The sequence below is a fragment of the Mytilus californianus genome, unplaced genomic scaffold (assembly GCF_021869535.1).
Source record: "Mytilus californianus isolate M0D057914Y unplaced genomic scaffold, xbMytCali1.0.p SCAF_2, whole genome shotgun sequence".
In the NCBI taxonomy this organism is placed as follows: domain Eukaryota; kingdom Metazoa; phylum Mollusca; class Bivalvia; order Mytilida; family Mytilidae; genus Mytilus; species Mytilus californianus.
The window spans coordinates 81,148,755-81,169,625 of NW_026262668.1; the positions used below are offsets into that span (position 1 = coordinate 81,148,755).

The 20,871-nt window shown below is 32.2% G+C and overlaps 3 protein-coding genes across 4 annotated transcripts in view; 2 read left to right on the forward strand and 1 right to left on the reverse strand.

Moving 5' to 3' along the window:
- The window catches only part of LOC127728308 (divergent protein kinase domain 1B-like), a 302,906-nt gene that overhangs the window by 59,186 nt on the left and 222,849 nt on the right, over nt 1-20,871 (reverse strand). The gene's annotated exons all lie outside the window — the stretch shown is intronic.
- Nucleotides 7,166-8,288, forward strand: LOC127727693 (acetylcholine receptor subunit beta-type lev-1-like). Its single transcript, XM_052234807.1, has one exon. The coding sequence runs from the start codon at nt 7,166-7,168 to the stop codon at nt 8,207-8,209; it is 1,044 nt and encodes a 347-aa protein (XP_052090767.1). The 3' UTR covers nt 8,210-8,288.
- LOC127728341 (temptin-like) overlaps nt 12,390-20,871 on the forward strand; it is a 40,366-nt gene continuing 31,884 nt past the window's right edge. For both annotated transcript variants that reach the window (XR_007994075.1, XM_052235693.1), the window contains exon 1: nt 12,390-12,441. Coding sequence is in view for 1 of the 2 variants with exons in the window: in XM_052235693.1 (XP_052091653.1) it covers nt 12,403-12,441 (39 nt within the window). In the remaining variant the exon portion in view is untranslated. The remainder of the gene's footprint in view (nt 12,442-20,871) is intronic.

Genomic DNA, 20,871 nt, shown 5'->3' on the forward strand with positions numbered 1-20,871 from the left:
ACTTTTCTTCTAAGTCCCTCATCAAAATTTGATGAAAATGTCTCAGAATCTTCATCATATAATGCCACTGTGCACCTCCTATTTTGGAACGTTTGCTTACCAAAGCACTTTGCAAAAGGTGGAGTATCATTTTGTGAGCTTTGCTCTAAGTACCTGTATTTTATTTTGTGTCTTTATACACTCTGACTACGAAAATCATGATGTTAGTTTAATGATTTCTCTACAACTAGTGAGAAAAAAATATTAGCATATCTGGTTAAAGAGGGGGAGGTTAAGCCCGCAAGCATGTTTAACTACGCCACCTTGTTTATGTATCCCGAACCAGTAGACTGATATCCACAGTGTGTTTGACGTTTGGTGTTTCACATAGCTGATTTTCGTTTATTGTTGAAGTATAAATCAGTTTGGTAGTTTTATCTATAGAATTGTTTCTCATTTTGTAAACATAGTGCCCTTTAACACCTACTATACGCTATGGGTTTTTATTCATTGTTGAAGGCTCTACGGTGTCCTACAATTTTTCACATCTTTGTCCTTTGGTATATATTGAAATTTGTCTAACTGACGATTATACCATATCTTAATGAGTTTCAATGTCCTTTCGGTAGCTTCCACCTCTTTTTTTTTGTAATTTTATATGTGATTAGACACGATTGAAATCAATGAAAACAATAAAGTGAGCTCAGATAGGTCTACAGTGTAATCATCTCCTGCAAGAATTTCATCGACTTAAAAAGATATTCTAGAATAATCTATGTCTAGACATACGGCTTACTGAAGAGTGACAAAATCATTAGAAAAATCCTCATTTGAACAGTTGACAATTGTCTATCATGTTCATTGCTTGGGACAGTTATTTTCGAATACTGTATTATTAGCATTTTTGTGTTGACACGAATTATCGTTGGCGTTTTCATTTTCTGTAAATTGAATCTTTGTAAAATGATGAATTATTCGAAACACTAAGGTTTTTCCACCCCAGTCATAGATTGCCTTAGTCGTAGTAGGCACAATTGTTCAGAATTTTCGGTTTTAAATGCTCTTTAACTTCGTATTTGATTTGGCCTTTTAAATATTTTTAAACATGCAGTGCCACAGATGAGTTTTATATAGACGTCATGCGCCTCTTGCTTAGCAAATTATACGCCTCGTATCTTTGATGAGTTTTTACCCGTCGTGCGATTTCAAAGTCAATACAGTGCTTCGTGTTGATGCCAAACCCAACTAAAACTAAATTAATAAAAAAATTAATGATATAAGTCATGTTAGATCTTTGATAGAGAAATCATGTATATAGAAAAACAACAAGCAGAATAATGATAGATAAGGATTTCTAAATTAACAATCGTTGCGTTGTTTAATCTTGATCAGGATATCCCTGTTGATAAATTATCCAAATCTTCTATATTTCGAAAACTCTATAAAAAAGATTTAAGATACAAAGAGGGCATGCAAAGTCCGAAGAGAAACTGCTGAAAACACCATGCCATAAAGCTAAAGACTACGAAAAGACAAATAAGTCCACACATCCGTATCAAATTGAGGCGACAGTAATTTACCAATGTTCAAATCTCTTAAATCAATTAGGAAGAGACAAACCAAGGTAACAAACAAAAAACTGAGTAAATCACATGAACTCCAAAAGGGCCAAGACCGGGTTGTCGACAGGGTATGCGTTTCCTGCTATACATGCATAACCCGCATCAGATTGTCTTGGTATAAATACTCATTTAACATCACTTTATTTAAGGTTTTATCATTTTCGGACAATGTGAATGAATTAAAAATAGAAGAGAGTGAATTCATCTCAGTAATTATTTTGCTAGATATCTAAATGCCATTAGAGAACTACATTTATTCAGTTCATGTCTGTATACCCCCTCTTCAAAGATGATGGTACATAGTGTTTCACATGTCCGTCCGTCTGTCATACGCTTTGTTTCAGAATAATAATCGAAGTACTTAAAAACAGGTAAAGTTTTATTTTGATGGTTTTGGCATTTACCGTTCAAGAATGATGCACCTTAGTTCCCATAAATTTGATTTTTTTTAAGAGGGGTTACCGGATGGTTATTGCAGTACCACATTTCCAAACCATTTGAAATTTTAAAGCAATGTCATGGCCCATTTATCATCAATATAGGTCAAGTGCAATTTTGATGGTCTCTAGAATTATTCCCCTTATGAACATGGAATGATTTTTTTTGTAAGTAATAATAAAAGTACTATTTTAACCCAATGAGAAAAAAAAATACAAGTCACGTTCAATTTAATTTGGATATTACCATTAACCGTTAAAAAGTAGGTGTATCTATATGATGAGTATATCAACTTATTCTGTTATTAGCGTTGAATATGCATTCTAAATTTTTACTCAAATGACTTCAGTAAGGTGTACTCAAACACATATACTACTGAAAACACTTGGTAATGTACAGATTGTTAAGTGAGACCTGGTGTCTATTTTTTCCAATTTGCAGCCCCAAAAAGATGTTTAAAGTTATTTATCATGTAACATACGACTGACATCTTTAATGGGTTGTCTAAAACATTTATGAAGAATGCATATTGTTTGTTTGTTAATGTTAAACCCACCTTTCACCTACCTCAGCTATATCATGGTGTCCAGTTTTTATTGATTGAGGAAACTGGAGTTCTAGGAGAAAACCACCGTCCTTCCGCAAGAAAATTGGCAATCCTTGTCAATCAAGATCGGTGTCGAACACTCCACGCAACTCAAAAAGTATTTATGTACAAAGTGTATTCCTATTTTCATCAAACTTTGTATGCATTAATTAAGACTATAAAAGTTAATAATTGCAACGGAAATCGAAAAATTATTTATGTAGCAATGTTACTTCCATAAGATATATTTAGATCTATAAATATTAATGATCTTCATTATAATTTGGTATGAACATGCATGTTTTTAATATTAAAGTGGCATTGGCTACAATTTAGACGGTACACTTTGAGAAAAATCCAATTATGTTCTTTTAAACATTTTCAAGAGCGGAATATTTTTAATAATTACTCCTATTAGTAGTCAGTTTGGTTTCAAAATGTCAATATAAGTTCAAAAACATCGCTGAAACAATATTGACCTGCAAGACAATAAACTAATTTTGGGTCCATATGCATACAACCTATGATGTGACCACAGTTGGATATTGATTGTGTTTAGCATGTTCAGTTATGATTTAAAAGAAACAAATGTCACAATCGAAAAAGAAAAACTAGGGAAGCCAGCATGATAACCGATTTCGTTGATTGGCCCGCCAAAAAAAAAACATTCTCTGATGCATGATTTTTTATTCTTAATTGTTTTTGGCTTTTAACTAGCTGTCAGTAACTGCGAGTACTCTCAAATCGTACTTTCTTGTTTATTTGACCTGTTGATACTAATTGTAACGCTTTTTGTTATTTAATGTTATTCAGGGTTATATGGTCTATATACCAGCTTTGATAAGTGTTTGGTATTACTTTAAATTTTCACTTCTTCGTACTATGAACATCAAAATTATTTATTTGTAAAAATATTTCCTTTCTCCATTTGAACTGCACACGTATACTTAACAACAAAATTATTTCATTTACCTGTGTTTAAAATAATTGCAATTGGCTGATATTTCTGTTCAAGCATATTGTTTTTCTTAAATTGTTCAACATTTCACAGCGGTATAACATGTTACTTTAATTATTCTTCCCTTAGTTTATTTATTTTGTATTTACATTGTATCATAGATCAAATTTACTTGTTCAGTGTATGTTCACTGCAGTTAATATGTCTTTTGATTGAGTTAAGCCATTTCAATTTATATTTTATAGTGTGTCTTTCTATGTTGTGATGTTAAACTATTGTTTCAGATAAGGGTGAAGGTTTGGTACCATTAAAACGTTTAAACCCGCTGCAATTGTTTGCACCTGTCCTAAGTCAGGAATCTGAAGTTCAGTAGTTGTCGTTTGTTGATGTGGTTCATAAGTGTTTCTCGTTTCTCGTTTTTTATATAGATAACACCGTTGGTTTTTCCGTTTGAATGGTTTTACACTAGTAACTTTTGGGGCCCTTTATAGTTTGCTGTTCGGTGTGAGCCAAGGCTCCGTGTTGAAGACCGTACTTTGACCTATAATGGTTTACTTTTATAAATTTTGACTTGGATGGAGAGTTGTCTCATTGGCACTCATACCACATCTTCTTATACTTATTATACCACACTATGTAAACGGTGTTCTCTATGAAATGTGTCTTCTCGTTTTCGGTGTACTGTGACTTCCATTTTACAACACAAATTGACAACAGTACATTCAATTTGGTATATTTATTTTCTAATCTATATTGATTCTTCACTTTTTAATGATCTGATGTATTACAGAATGAACTTTACATACATTAATTTGCATATTTACATAAAAGCAGATACAATTGATAAGGTATTTGGGTGTATTGTCTGAACGTTCGATTTTTCACGATTTAGATAGGACATATTGTTACTACTACTACTACTAGGGTGGTTTTTAACGACCTTGACTGACTTTTAATCCCTCGCACTGTCGGATTGGTTAAAATGTTGTTGTTGTCGTAAAGTTGAATGAAGGCGGCCATTTTGGATTTGCGTATGATGATTTGGTTTTTTGACTATTTTTATTTGAAGTACTGCCTTCAAAACGACTACTAGTATTTCCTGGACTAGATTGATCAGCTGGGTAGCCCACTAACCACATCAATGTTTAATTGGTGGATGAATCGTGGACACAGTAATAAATGTCTACAGGAAGCCTATTCAAGATCAGTGTGGTAGCTCGATATCACGTATAACTAGGCTTAGGTTGGGTACTACCACGGTGGAAAACTGGTCCATTACCTAACACCACGGATACAGGGCTCTCAGATGTCTGGACGAAAAAAACACTCTCCCATCCATCATGTGTTTTGGAGTATATGCTGACGCGGACCATTCTTTGTTGTACTGTAAGGCGTTGAGTTAGATTGCTGTAGACATGGAGTAGTGTGTCGTTGAACCATACGGCCAGCGTAACATGTTGTAGTTTGCGGATAATCAGGAGCTTATCCAGCACGTCCGTTCAGCTGTAAGGACTGAGACGTGACTGGATGATGTTGTCCGCCCTTCAGTTTTCTTTGAATATTGTTACAAATGCCAAAGCATGAATAAATTCCTCTTCAAAATCATTTATCTTTGATATGAAACAAGCATGATCCTTGATATTGATGTGTACTTTTTTATGGAATGAACATACATAGTCGGTTTAGTTTCCAAGGGTACTGTGACTCCGCGTTCATAATCTGTAAGACGGTACTGTGCCTTCACGTTTTAGTGTACTGTGACTTCGTGCAAACAGATTATGGCAGGTTTGCTCGACTCCATTTTCAATTGACTACGATTCACAGAAAATATTTCAAGCATGTGTGGAAGTAATCCTGGTTCATTTCAATACTTTGATACAGCTGTATTCTTGTAAATTTGACCTTGATGGCACGGCAAAGTTGAACTGTGTTGAACCCCCATTTAAAAATTACCCCCAATTTGCCAGAATGTAGCTTATCAATATATTTTAGAATGTAGTCGAAGCTTGCTCATTAACATAACTAAAGACTAAAAAGTTCTTCATTTATATTTTAATTTTGATGTATACATTCCCGTAATTGACACTGACACATGTATATTTTTGCATGTAAGAAAATGTTCAATGATTGTGTACATGTACATTGATTAGTTGAATTTTATTTGTGGTGTCTTACACCACTTTCAGTTCCATTTTTCGCTATATCAAGTTGGCCATTTGTTTGTGGGGAAAGCCGGAAAAAAACGGGCAAATCCGAGTATATTTTAATTTTAAAAGATCAGAGTCTACGGGCAGGATTAAACTCATAATTTCATTCTTCCCTGGCTAGGGATCGCTGTCGATGAACTACTAAGACCACTCCCTATACACATTGATATGCATTTATATTATGTGACAGGATGTATTTGAATAAGCTACAGTTATACATGTTCAATAGAGCTACAGAGGGAGAGATTATGCATGACGGCCTTGTTTTATTAAACATTCTGTATATAGGTTCAAAGTATTTTAACATTTTAGAAAAAATATATATATAATGTAACTATTGACTTGATATGCATGGAATTAATTAGTTAAAACAGCATTCTTGATGATCTTTGATGTCTTGTAACTATTCAAATAAGCATTGTATTGTGCAAATCATTCACAGAAAATACTAGCAAAACAACTCTAATGATGAAGCGGAATGAAAAGGCGATATTTGTCAAAGCGGGAGATTTTGACTGCCCTCACAGGTTACCGGTCCAAAAGGGAAGATTTCAAATTTAAAGAAAAGGGGAGTCTCCCCATAGATCTGGTATGTATATGATTACATTTAACAGTGTTTTCAGTATCATTGTCAAAATATTTTCATTAAGATCCTAAAGTATTGATACTTTAATCTTGCATTAAACATTAGATTAAATTCTATTGTTATTTGATTTATTTGAATTATTGTTTGGTCTTGTGTGTCTAGGCATGACAAAATCAAATACCAAATGCAAAAAAAAAAAAAAATACAGAATCACACCGCACATGGTAATTTTCAAGTGTTTCATCAGAACTTGCATATTTTTGTGATATCCTGAAGTCAATGTAAAGCAACTTGTCCACATTTGCAAACCAGCCAACAGAACATGACTTTAGAGCGACATATGCACATTCTAGCACACACCCGAATCCGCCCCTGCACTGGTCATTACCCTTCGCCCATTAGACAACGCAAATCTGTGTCCACACTTGTTGATAAAATAAAATTAATATATTTATAATTACATTTAATAAGTTGATTTCAACAAAGTTAACGCTTTTCTCAAACAATACAACTTAACTAAATATGAACTTAGATTAATCGTTTAAAGTAATATTCTAAAACTATTATTTGTATAATTAGCATTAAGGTAATCTAATTTATAACAAGAGTGGTAGGAGTTAAATACTGTTAAGAAGTGATAATAACGAGAGTACATTACTTTGTAGCTGGTTCAAAATGAAACTGTTTTTTCTTTTCGTTTCTTTGTTGTTTTGCCTTTTGCATGGCCAAACAATTTCCGATGTTAATACGTTGTACAAAGATTTGATGACAAATTATTCAAAAGGAGTGATGCCTACACCATCTACAGAGACATTAAACATAAGTATCGGGGTTTACATTGTATCAATCAATTACTTTCGAGAAGTTGAAGAAAGTATTTCTCTTACAGGCTGTTTTATACTCGATTGGCAGGACCCTAGACTTACGTGGAATCCATCAACATATAATAATGTAAGTGTGTTAATTATTGATATGGAAAACATTTGGGTACCTAATGTAGTTTTACTTAATCGAGTTGACAAAATTGAACCAATAGGAGATGGAATAAAATTCTTTGGAGGTGTAACTAGCACTGGTCAAGTACAATACGCTCCTGGACTCGTCGCTGATGTAAAATGTGTCACAGATATTTCCAAATTTCCATTTGACAGTCAAACCTGTACTCTTCACATAGTTCCATGGGGAACAAATCTGCCATACGTTATTTTCAAGAACTTATTCAATAGTTCTTGTAAATTAGATTACTACTCTGTCAACTCGGATTGGAAATTAGAAGAGTGCAATATACAAATAGATAATTCAAAAGAATATACTGAATTATATGTCACATTGAAAATCAAACGTTCATCATTGTATTTTGCAACAATGGTAGTCTTTCCAACGTTGCTGCTAGGTTTTTTGAACCCACTGGTGTTTATTCTTCCAGTTGAAACGGGCGACCGTGTAGGCCTATCTGTAACACTGCTTCTGTCATATGCTATTTTTCTCACTCTCGCTTCAGCATCCGTACCGGCAACATCTAATCCAATGTGTACTTTACTTATCATAATGGTTGTCATTATAACCATCAGTGGAGTTATTGTTTGTGGTACAACTATAACTATAAAATACCATTATACAGAAAGTATGGACGCTATTTGGTCTCCCTTGATTAAGTTAACAAGATGGAGATTAAGAAGAAAGTTAAACTTGATAGAACCGATGGATCCTGAAAAGGAATTTTCAATTACAAAAAAAGACGTCGTGGATTTATTGGATTTTCTGTTTTTCTATGGATCCTATATTATCCTGCTAACAGTTGGAATTGGATATTTTATACACGTTTTGATCTAATATGGTTTGTTTTATTCGTATAGGGACAAATACAAGTAATAATGTCTGCTGCAATAAAAAAACAAAAAAAACAAAAAAACATTTCGTTTCTGCATTAGTACACAAATTTTCATAAATGTATATGACAAAATGATGTTTGAAGAATAAATGTCACCTGCATTCACGAAACGAAAATTCAGACGATATTGTTCAAATTTAAAAAATCGATAGAAAACTTATCATTAATCTTTGTTTTTTTGGTAGAGCTAATGCGATTTCAGCAGAATGCCTTGGTATTACGAAATTCGCTGTTGGCATGCATCAATTCGACCTTTTGTACAAAAATTGGCATGCAATTATATGAAAAAAATATATTCATGGCAGTTATAGATTAAACAACGACACCGCTTAATATTTCAGGTATTCTTATTGATTTTAAGGGGGGGGGGGGGGGGGCTAGTAAGAGCTGAAAAATGATTTTGCCCAAGACAGGAAGTAACTGAATAATTTGCGACACAAACGCAGGAATCAATTGTGAATAAAAGTGAATCCAAACTTTCGCGCGAAAAAAAATAGCACGAGTAGCAACAGATAAAAATGAATGGTCAATCCGAAAAAATCCTCTCACTCCTGAATACCAAATTGTCGTCCCCTAAGCAATAAGATCGTTGACCTTATCTAGTTCGTACGGTGAATAGTAAAATCAATATTCTATCGGGTACTTAAATGGAAAAATTATTTGTTTCCTCAATACACAACAAAATCCATTGTGGAAACATACATCTAAGAGGTTATCGGGGGTAGGGGCGGACATGATGCTTATAAAATTTATTAAACATAACCGAGAACAAGTATGCACATCTCCTGAGATATATAGATAATTCAGCTGATCTGTAATATTCCATATTCATGCCTTATATATCATGTACTGTGTTACGACGCTAGATAAAAACTGACGAGGAAAAGTAACACCCGGCCAACACATTTTTTGTTCTTCCCTGGCCGGGATTCGAACTCATGATTCTGAGATATCGTGGTGGCACCTAATCGCCTTGCACTATGCTCGACGCGCCAGACCACTCGACCACCTAGGCTCGACAAAAATCAAGCTTTGGGTGGCCGGGTGTTACCTTTCCTCGTCAGTTTTTATCTAGCGTCGTAACACAGTACATGATAAATAAGGCATGGAGATGGAATATTACAGATCAGCTGAATTATCTATCGTAGAGGATCTTACAAATTAATGTAGGATGTAGTCACAGAAATAATTATTTTATAAGTACGTCTGAACTAGTGACAACTCTACGACAGATTTTATCCATCGGATCACCAGTGATGGTGATACAAGGCTGAAAACACATTCTGTATACATAATTCGTCTAAATAACAGCCCAACAATGTTAGATCTGTAATTTTGCGGAAGCAAATTTTTTGTTCTTCCCTCAGCGGGATTCAAACCCTTGCTTCTGTGACATCGTGGCAACACTGCCTATATATATATATATATATATATATATATATATATATATATATATATATATATATATATATATATTTACAAGTCTAAATTGAAAACAACGTTCAAACCTATGATTGCGTTGGATAAAAACCGCAATTTTTATACGTGTGCATGCAAAACAAATTTCTGGGTAGAGGGGTCTAAATACAGCACAAACAACATTTTCCAAAAGACCAAAAAAGTGAAAAAGTGAAAAAGTATATTTCAACAAAACGCATTTGACTAGCAGGTCGGACAACTGAAGGCAAATATATTACAAGCCCAAACGAAAAAATATAAACAAGCTTAAATTGAAAGCAACGTGCAAACATATGATTGCGTTGGATAAAAACCGCATTTTTCATACGTGTGCATGCAAAACAAATTTCTGGGTAGAGGGGTCTAAATACAGCACAAACAACATTTTCCAAAAGACCAAAAAAGTGAAAAAGTATATTTTAACAAAACGCATTTGACTAGCAGGTCGAACAACTGATGTTCTTAAACCCTATATAATTCGTCTAAATAACAGCCCAACAATGTTAGATCTGTAAATTTGCGGAATAAATTTTTGTTCTTCCCTGGCCGGGATTCGAACTCATGCTACTGATATATATATAATATCAAGAAACGAACCATGCTTGTATAATTCTAAAATTTCAAATATTTCAAAGTTCACACAAAATTAATATTTACAACAAAGGCTGCGCATTTATGTATCCCAAATGAAACTAATATACGCAAAATAACAAATTAAAAATTATTAACCAAAGGTTAAACATTAAAATAAATATTATGAATTGTATTTATAATTTGTACTTACAGTCTAATCACTATTTAATTTGAAAGTTGTAAAAGAAAGGAGAGTTTGAGATAATAATTTCAATAGTAAATACAAACAGGAATACTCAAACTGATATCGTTGCTGGTTCAGCATGAAACGATATTTATTTCTCTTTTTATTTTTCATTGGTCTCCCGTATGGCCAAACAATTTCATATATTAATACGTTGTACAACGGTTTAATGACAAATTATAAAAAATTAGTAAAACCTACACCATCTACCACTATAGATACATAAAACTTACGTATGGGAGTTTACATCACATCTTTTTCCTAAAGATTTTTTATATCCGTTTGGCAGAACTCGCGCCTTGCATGGGATTCGTTATATTATGGGAATAGTAGTATTTGATGATTGATACAGAAAGACACGGTTACCTGTTATAGTAATCATTAACCGAATAGACAAATTATAGAACCAATAAGAGATGGAACTTTACTCGTCTCACGATATAAAGTGTGCCACCGATGTTTCTTAATATCAAACATGTAACCTTGAACTAATCCAATGGGGAACAAGAGAATTATATTACTACAGTATTAATTAATACTGTTCATTAGAAGAATGCTGAATAAGAGAGGCAAAATATATCAAAAGGGATATTCAAACCCATAAGTCGAAAACAAACTGGCAATGCCATGGCAAAAAACGAAAAACAAAGAATAAATATAGATAATTCAAGAGAATATGCCACATTATACTACTCGTAAGTCACACCGAAGAACAAACGTTCACCATAGTCTTATACAATAATGGTAGTTTTCCTACGTTGCTGTTTGATTTTTGAGCCCACTTGAGTTTTACATATGGCGAAGAACTAAACATAATTTCATGTACCAGTTGTTAAATGAAATATTTTTTGCGGAAATTTTATAGTAAATACTAAAAAATCAATGAGCATGTTATAGCTTACATCACATAATGGATTAAGCCATTAAGACCTTACGATGACTTATAATATCGTATCAACTGTGAGATATATACTCCATATGCAGGTGCTGCTGGAATGATGCTACGTAGAAATGGAAAGTTCACAATTGGGAAGCTGAAATCATCACTTTTGTCGTTCAGCTTTGTTCCATACCGATCCTCATTGTCAATTTCTAGATGTAAGTCAAGATATGAGGTGGATGTAACTGTATCTGTTGTTTCCTTTATTTCATGTTCGATTGGATAGATGCGTTCAACATAGTCACTAAACTTTGAATTATTTAGCGGAGGGCATCATCTATATTGCGGAATGGAAGTTAAAGGATAATGCTAGCTTCTTCTTGTCATTCTTCCTAAGAAGCTCCTGTGTGAAGTAATTCCTGTATGAATATAGGAACAATACGACAAGAAGAGTAGCACGATTGGTTCACATGGGAATGCCGATTGTTTGTTGAAAAACATGTACACAAAACGTAACAAATAAGTTGCCAATCAAGATATCAAGCATCTTGATAATGAAAGTTTCCGAGAAGTTTTTGTTTGAGTCAGACTCTACAATCAATCAAATTAAAACCTATGCAGACGGAAAATATTATGTAAAATGCACAAGGAAACACTGCATTTTACACATGAAAACAGTTTAAAGGACTCGTTTTTCCCTTAGCTTGAACGTTTGAATAGGATGTATAGCATGTATTTCTAAGACCCGTGTTGTCCGTAACTAAGCTATAAAATAGTTATATATAATCCGGCAGAGAAAGTTTTCGCTGAATACACAATGACTTTATGTCCAATTATGTTTTATGCATAAATTACCAAGAAACGTTTGGTGTTTTTTGTTGTTTATATATCTTTTAAAAGCAATTAATCACTTTTCAATAAAAAACAAATAAAACCTACGTAATTAGTTTCCAAATTGAATTAATTATAGTTTACCTGACATGTTAGTTTCCGATAACACTCCCAACAAGTGCATGAAGGTAAGCAGTAACGATCTCATATTGCGCATGCAACTTTTATATTGTTTCGTACCTTTTAATTTCTAAACTAAAGTATAAACAGAAACATAGTAAGCACAAAACAAGATGATAATAATTAGCATATTGATGATACAATTTTATAGTTTTGAGGTTTTTAACTTGAGACGAAGTATACATAGTTTGGAGGTATATCGAATTTTTATGAAATTGCGTATGCATTTAGAACTCGTCAAGTTGCATTTTAGTATTGAGAAACTAATATTTGAAGCATTTAAACTACCAGAGATACAATTCAATTAACATTGTGTGAACTTGATCTATAAATGTATAGAATGTACGTTAAAAGAGCACATTTCTGCTGCGATATTTACCAAAATATTTTTCTTTATTCCCGCGAGCCTCTTTCGTCCAGAACAATTAGAAACGTTCCGTATTTCTTTTAAAGCAACACGGTGAATAAGAAAATAGGCTGAGACCACAATTACCGCCCTAGTGTTCACAATGTATTTTTCCTAATTATTTTCGCCCTCATCTTGTCAATATATTTCTATAGGTTTTACGCTTAAAATAGGCAATTTGCGAGATGCTATAACATTAGTTTTTGAAAAAAAACCAGGACAAAAATTTTAAGGTACAGAAGTGATTTGGTCAAGTTGAAAAAGAAAAAAAAAATGTAACTTTGATTCTGTCAAATATGATGCAAATTAGATAAATGTATCTATATTTTGAGTAAGAGCTTATAGATTTTGAAATAATTTTCCCTCAGAAGTAGTACAATTCAATGCAAAAACGATGGTTAGATTTTTTAAATTTACATTTATTGTTGTAAAGAAACGTATTTTCATAAAAAAGAATAGATGTTTTTGACATTCTTTGTAAAATTGGTACCGTTAATGTTATAACTACCGCTGTTAATCCTCATGGGTATAATCAGTCCAGTTGCCAGTACCGAAATTGAAATACGAAAATTGTCTAATTGAAATGTGATGTTAACGGCGGATATGTTCCAATTGTTGTAACCACATGGCATTGTCAGTTTGTTTTCGATTTATGAGTTTGATTATCTCTTTTGTATCTTTTGCGTCTCTTATAAATCATTTTAAATTACGGAATATATCTCCCTCGTGCGAAGCTCTGATTCCTTGTCAGGATTTGGCTATACTTTATGTTTTTTTAGATTTTATCAGCTGAGCAACGTTTGTATTAGGTTTTGTATTTTCAAATATTTTGGCCTCGAGTATCACTGAAAATACACTATAGTCGAAATTATCTTCTGGTGCAGTAAAATTGGTATCGTTTATGTTATTACTACCACTGGGTTGATACCTCAGCTGATGGACTGTTAGTCCTCGACGGGTATCATCAGCTCAGTAACCAGTGATTCGGTACTAGCATGAATAAACGATTATTGTCTGATTGAAATATGCTGTTATAAAAGTTTGTAAATCATTTTAAAACTAGGCTAGGAATACGTCTCCCTCGTGTAAAGCTATGATTCCCTGTCCGGATTTGGCTATACGTTAGATCCTTTTTGGTTTTATCAACCATGCAATGTTTGTATTTGATTTCGAATTTTTAAATATTTTGCATCACTGAAGAGACATTAATTATTGAAATTCCGGATTTTGGGTCTTATATATTTATATATTTTCAATCAGCTAGACGTGCAACTGTTTCACGTTGGAAACCAAAACTCCAATGAAGAATCTTGACATCAGATAAAAAAGGTAGCAATATACCAAGAGGTTATCAATAGCTTTAGTCACTAAAAGAAAGACAACACCAAGAAAAAAAAAAAAAGACAAACAAAAGTCAACACAAATCCTACCAAATCTTTGGATGAACTCAGGTGCACGCAAATGTTAAATGTCTCTTTTATACCAGTAATGGTTCTAAAATAACACCGATTTAGACATTTGTGATGAGTTAATACATTGCAGGGATTTTTACCTAAACAGGTTTTATCGTATGCATTGAGTTTGATGGCTGTACACATTAATGAGGATTTAATTTTAATATATATAACAATATATACGTGTGAAATGTATTGGTCTTAACGCTTAATTGCTTAAGTCATCCTAAATCCTAAGAGTATGGTTTATTGCCTAATTTATTTTATTGCAAAATACATATGTTAATGAAATGAATTATCTTAGCTTACACTGCTACTTTTTCATAGGTACTATTTCTGTACTAAAAATCTGTAGTACTGGAAATTAACTTTTAATATTTAGTACTATTTCTTTACTTTAAAATTATTGTAATATTTAGGTACCTGTATTTTACAGTATTTGATTTGTACTAAAAAAGTTGGTACAGAAATAATGAAATAGACAAACTTTCAAAATGCTGAAATGTAACGGTGTAACCAAAAACCTGTGGTACTTAAATTTCAAGTACAAATCAAGTACTGTAAAATACAGGTACCTAAATATTACAATAATTTCAAAGTTGATTTCCAGTACTACAGATTTTTGGTACAGAAATAGTACCTATGAAAAAGTAGCTGTGTATACCCTCTATTTCTTTTTTTTTCTTTTCTTAAATTATAGAAGAATCAAAGCCGTTTATTTAAAAACTTATTTTTAATTATTCCAGCCTTTCTCTCGTTATAGTACCAATGATTGAAATATAACGCTACATGTCTGGTATATAAAGTATATAAGCAAAGATATTTTACTAAGGTGCTTTAGATCACACTACAAACCAGTAAAGTCTGAAATGGCCTATATCTGTACTCGACTGTACTGATTTTTACTCGACCAGTCTGAATTGGTCTGAATTTTACTCGACATTACTCGACCCCAGTCTTAACCATACTCGACCGTACTGATTTGTACTTGACCCTTATCTTTGCCATTGAAAATAGTCTGAACTATTACTTGACCAGTCTGAAACAGTCTTAACCCATTCTCGACCTGTACTCGACCAATTTTTTCAGTCTAAACCATACTCGACCAAAGGTCTGAACAATACTGGACCAGTCTGAACCATACTTGACCAAAAAACCTATATTTTTTTTTAATTTTAGCTGTTAAAATTAATTTCTTTTTTTCTGACATGAAAACAGCCACAATAAAATAAAGATATATATAAAAATATATTTTTACATCCTTACATGATTCTCAGATTTATCAAATAGAGATAGTTAAATTAAATTATCTTATATAATAATTTAAGTATATTAATTTTTAAGTTTTAGAGTTTTGTTAAAAAAAAAGATTTTCTTTTAACTAAAAACCACACCTTTACTGAGGGTAATAAAACCTTATTAAGGTGCTTCTTGTTTGGCATGTGTGTGGTTTTTTTTTTAAACTTAATTTTTCTAAATTCCTAAAGAAAAACTATATAAGTTTCATGGTTATATACAATAGTTATATAATTATCTTTTTAATGAGGTAACAACAGCCAAAAAATCACTGAAATTGTTTAACCTTATATTAGAAATATATCTATTCTTATTATGATTTGGGATAATATATCAAAAGGGGATAGAAAAATTAAAGAAATAGATAAAAATTTTCTTCTGGTTAGTGGTAAAGTATAAAGTAATACCTCCTGCTTGGGGCAAACTCATAAAAAAGATCACACCTGGTCAGAGAGTATTAATTTCTAATTAACATTCATTAAAAATTGCAACATCCTGTAAAACTTAAATCGCAAGGCCTTTTGAATTCACTAGATAAGTAATACACGAGTTTAAGAAAAAAAGGGCTTTCTTTTTACCTGTAAAACACACATGTACTGAGGTAAATAAACCTTATTAAAGTGCTTCTTGTATGCCATGTCTTTAATTTTGACTAAAGTTATTTAAATTTAATTGAAAAAAAAATTTTCTGCAACTTTGGAACGCATTTCCTTAATTTTAAATGGTTATCAAGGATTGCTATGGAAGTTCTATTATCATGATTATCTTAAATTCTTGGTTTTACAAAACAAAGGTGTTATTTTTAAAATTTATTAAGTTGCTTTATATACTATATTTTAAATATATTTTAATAAAAAAAATGTTCACTACATTATTAACTAAACTCAACTGACACCATAAATCTATACAAGGCTTAAGTAAATGGTGAAAATTGTCCAGTAACCATAAAATATATCTGAAACATTAAAAAAATTTGAATAACTTTGAAAATATTAGTCACAACTCAGTTTTGAGATTATTTGATCAGCTTGTTTTATTTTTATTTTAAAGGTGATATATATATATGTAAGTGTTGATAAATATGGTGTTGAATTTATATTATGTTTATTGTGAAATTTTGGTTTCAATGCCATATTGAATACATTTTAAATTTCAAATTGTTGTTCAAATTTCTAGCCAGGGGAAATAACTGTTAAAAACAGTTCCTAAGTTGATGAAATACAAAAGATAGATACAAAAACTAGGTCTAGGTTGGTTAAGACTTAGTCGAGTATGGTTCAGACTAGGTCGAGTATGGTTCAGACTAGGTCGAGTTTGGTTCAGACTAGGTCGAGTTTGGTTCAGACTAGGTCGAGCATGGTTCAGACAAAAATAAAATGGTTAAGTACTGGTCGAGTACAAGTTCAGACTGTTAAGTATGGTTCAGACTACAGTCGAGTATTATCAAGTAAATTTCAGACCAATTCAGAGTGGTCGAGTAAAAATCATTACAGTCGAGTACAAATATAGGCCATTTCAGACTTTTACTGGTTTGTAGTGTCAGTAGAATTAGATACACTTTAAATCAAATAAATCACTTTGTTACCTAATAAAGAAGTCCGAAGAAGCAATTTAGGATAAAATATCTTATATAAATTAGGATTTGCCTATTTTTAGGTCGTTTTTTTGTTATATAGCTCTTCAGCTGTTTCGGTTCTTATACATCTTTCAAATATTCGGCTGTGAGCGTTCCTGATGAAGGTAAATCCAGAAAAGCGCTGCGGACGCATGAAATTAATAACGTGTTGTTTTCATTTCTTTAACCTGTAAAGAAAATGACGCATTCAACATAACAATCAGCTGTATAAAGCCATATTTTCGAAATTCAAGATTTTTAAGTTCGTTTCTCGTTCTAATACAAAATGAGAGCATTATTTTTCGTAATTTTCTGTTTAAACTAATCGATTGTATTCGATTGTCAAAACAATCATTGACCTGACATTCTATACAAAACGGTCTCCAAAAACAAAAGTCAATTAGAAAAAGAAGTTAAAAAAAAAGATTGCGTTTCATATAATAATATAGAAGAAGAGCAATATAGAATTAAGATTTAGTATCAAACCATTATACGACCATAACCAGAATATTAATCAAACTTCTGATGAACAGTTTGCTCGTATGACCCATACTATCTTATTTTCATGCAGCTTGAAACGATTCCGACACCCAAATTACTGCCCTTTTAAATATGATGCATAGTCTGCTCTCCAGGATTAACCAATATTTCGCTCACGCCTACTGGTCTTTGTGGATATTATTTTTAAAGTGTATCAATTTGATTACAATTGATAACATCCCTTGCTGACTTTACTGTTCCAGATCTTGCTTGTTAATACTGTACGATATTTTTTATACCCGAAACTTTACCAAAAACCCTTCATTACCCGCTTTACTTTAATCTCTAATGTCTTTGAAGTACAAGTATTTCAAGATTGAAGAAAAAACGGATACACCAAATTTTTTTTCGAGGCAATAGCTCTCATTTTGAAGCTATTCACATAGACCTATCGCTTCGAGTTGAACTTTTGTTCATGTTCGGATACATATTTTTTCCGCTTTCTCTGTCTCTTGTGTGACTTGTTTTGTTTTCTGTACCACACTTCATAAGGACATGTTAACTAGCCAATATAGAAAACATAATACTACCAGTAAAGGTAGACCATACAAAATGAGCTTTGTTTGCCTGTTTCGTTCGTTTTCTTGCAAGATATGCTATTAAATTATCCCTACGAAACTAAATGGAAATTGCAGGAATAAACTTGCTCCTCATTTTTAACCGATTGGGTTAATACCTAGCCTCGGAGCATTTTTTTCTTAATTCTGGTTGAATTTTTGTTCATCTACGGAATTTAATGACGAGATTCGTGTATAATTTCATAAAATTCTTTACAAGGAGCACTCATTCTGTAGTGATAAGATTTTAGAAAGGCGGCATGATGTCAAATAGTTTACCATTTAATCCTATGGAAAATTCTAAATCTTCATATCAATCTTGAACAAGAAGTAACAGGAATAATGTGAAAAAACTCATTAAAGATACCAGGCTTATAATGTACATAAGACTCATAAGTGAAGCAGATAAGGCTAAGGCAACCTATACCTCGTGGGGGGGAGACACCTTAGTGTTTCGATTGATTGATTGATTGAATGTTGATATTTAACGCCGGAGTGCTTGTAGAGATCCACCCACCATGGCAGGAAAACTGACAATCTTAGTCAAATAAGATTGGAATCAAGTACATCTGCCATGTGCGGGATTCGAACTCACAATATCAGTGTTCACAAGCTAGCGATACAGTAGTTGGACTACTTAAACCACTCAGCCACCGAGGCCCCTGACCTTCAATAACCGTAAACACTTGGTTTCTTTTCTTGCAAAATGAGATATGCGCCGAAGCAATTCCATATTTTACCCACATTCATATTTTTTATAAGACATCTTGAAGTATTTTTGAGGCTATTTGAGGAGTTGATTGCAGTTTTGAATTAAATGCAAGCAGTTTGAATCCATAAAGCAAATATGTAAAACACAATTTAAACATATCGATTCTGATATCTTACAAAAACTTGTGAAGATCTGAAGGATGTTATTTGATAGATTTATATAATTTTTTGATTTTCCAATTTAAGGGGAAAAAAATTGGCCTAATTATACCTTCTCCTTTTTTAAACTGTTACTACGAAGCCACATCAGTTAAAACTTTATAAAATGGCGATGAATTAGACATCTTATTCTGGACATTAAACATAGATACATGGTCAGCTATTTTACCCTGTAGTGTCTGCATTGTATATATTTACCTGTAGTGTCTGCATTGTATATATTTAAGTGATTTTTATTTTCTGTTTTGCTTTTGTTTTTGTTTTTATTATTCGTGTTAAAACTTCCGTTTGATATTTTTTTTAATTAAGCCTTTTTATGAACTTAAGTACAATGTCAGTTTTTATCTGTTATTTAATTAATCGACTAATATTATTAAACCACACAAATGACATATTTGTCATACAAAGTTGCTTCAACACTTGGTGATGCCGTGTACCGCCAGGTAATATCACTACGTAATTATAAAATATACAAGAAGGTATTCAGTGTAATAAGTAATGACCAACAAAATTGCTTAGAAATACAATAGAAATGGATAATGGAAAAAAAAACAACTTTTTGTGACTTTTATGTATATCAATATAAACATGTCCTTGTTAACACTATGACTTTTCTGCATTTTTTCCCAAATATGACTGCTATACCTTTCAAGTAATTATGGATTGCATAACGGGTTAAATCTAATATTAAGCGATACACGTTACTTTTCTGTAAATTTCCCGTTGAAACTAAAGAATTGCATTTGATTAAAAAAAACAAGGTTCATTTCTAAAATTACTAATTATCAAATCAGTCTCAATGAACAAAATCTATTACAGAAAAACATTGTTTTATGAATCACGATATTCTCGGGAATTTCCATTTCACTTTATAACTATTGGTTGCAGCGTGCAGTTTATGTCCAATAACACAAATTTAAAGTGCACTTCTTTAGTACAAATTAAATACAAATTTGAAAAAATCCCGACTGCGTTTTCTCTTTTAGATTTTTAAAGTGAAGTGTACTACTTTTAGGACAAAATATATCAAAATTATAGAAAACTTCAACGGTTCTTACCCAAAAAATGAACAATTATATGATAAGATGAATTTAAATCAAATTAACAGCTCCAGACGTACTCATTTTTTTTTGTACAAAGTCAATACTAACCTTAAAATTCATGACCCGTCTCTTTTGTAGTGTATTTTATACATGAAAACATAAATAAATAAATTGGGAAAGTGTATGAGTTTTTCTCAAGTAATACACTGTTTAATACAACGAAAATCAAAGGACGATAACTGTGTCATCGGGCAGTATGATATTCTTTATCTTAACTTCCAATGTGAAATTTTATGTTTCATGTATATTCAGGACGATAACAAAATCTATAATACTAAATGAAAGTTTTTTCCTATTTTTCAACTCGAACTTTAAATTGTACAACAAAATGTTCTTGCACTTGAAAGATTTCTCTCACTAGTAAACACTTTTCAGAGTTTATTTGCAAATGCATTTTGTTTGCACTTTTAAATGCGAAATTCTCTCATCAGTGGAGATTCTGAAATTATATGACGTCAGAAATATTCAAACTGAGTAGATGTTTCAAATTTGAAATTGCAGTGAATGAATAACTATTTTGACAAGGTCATGTTTTTC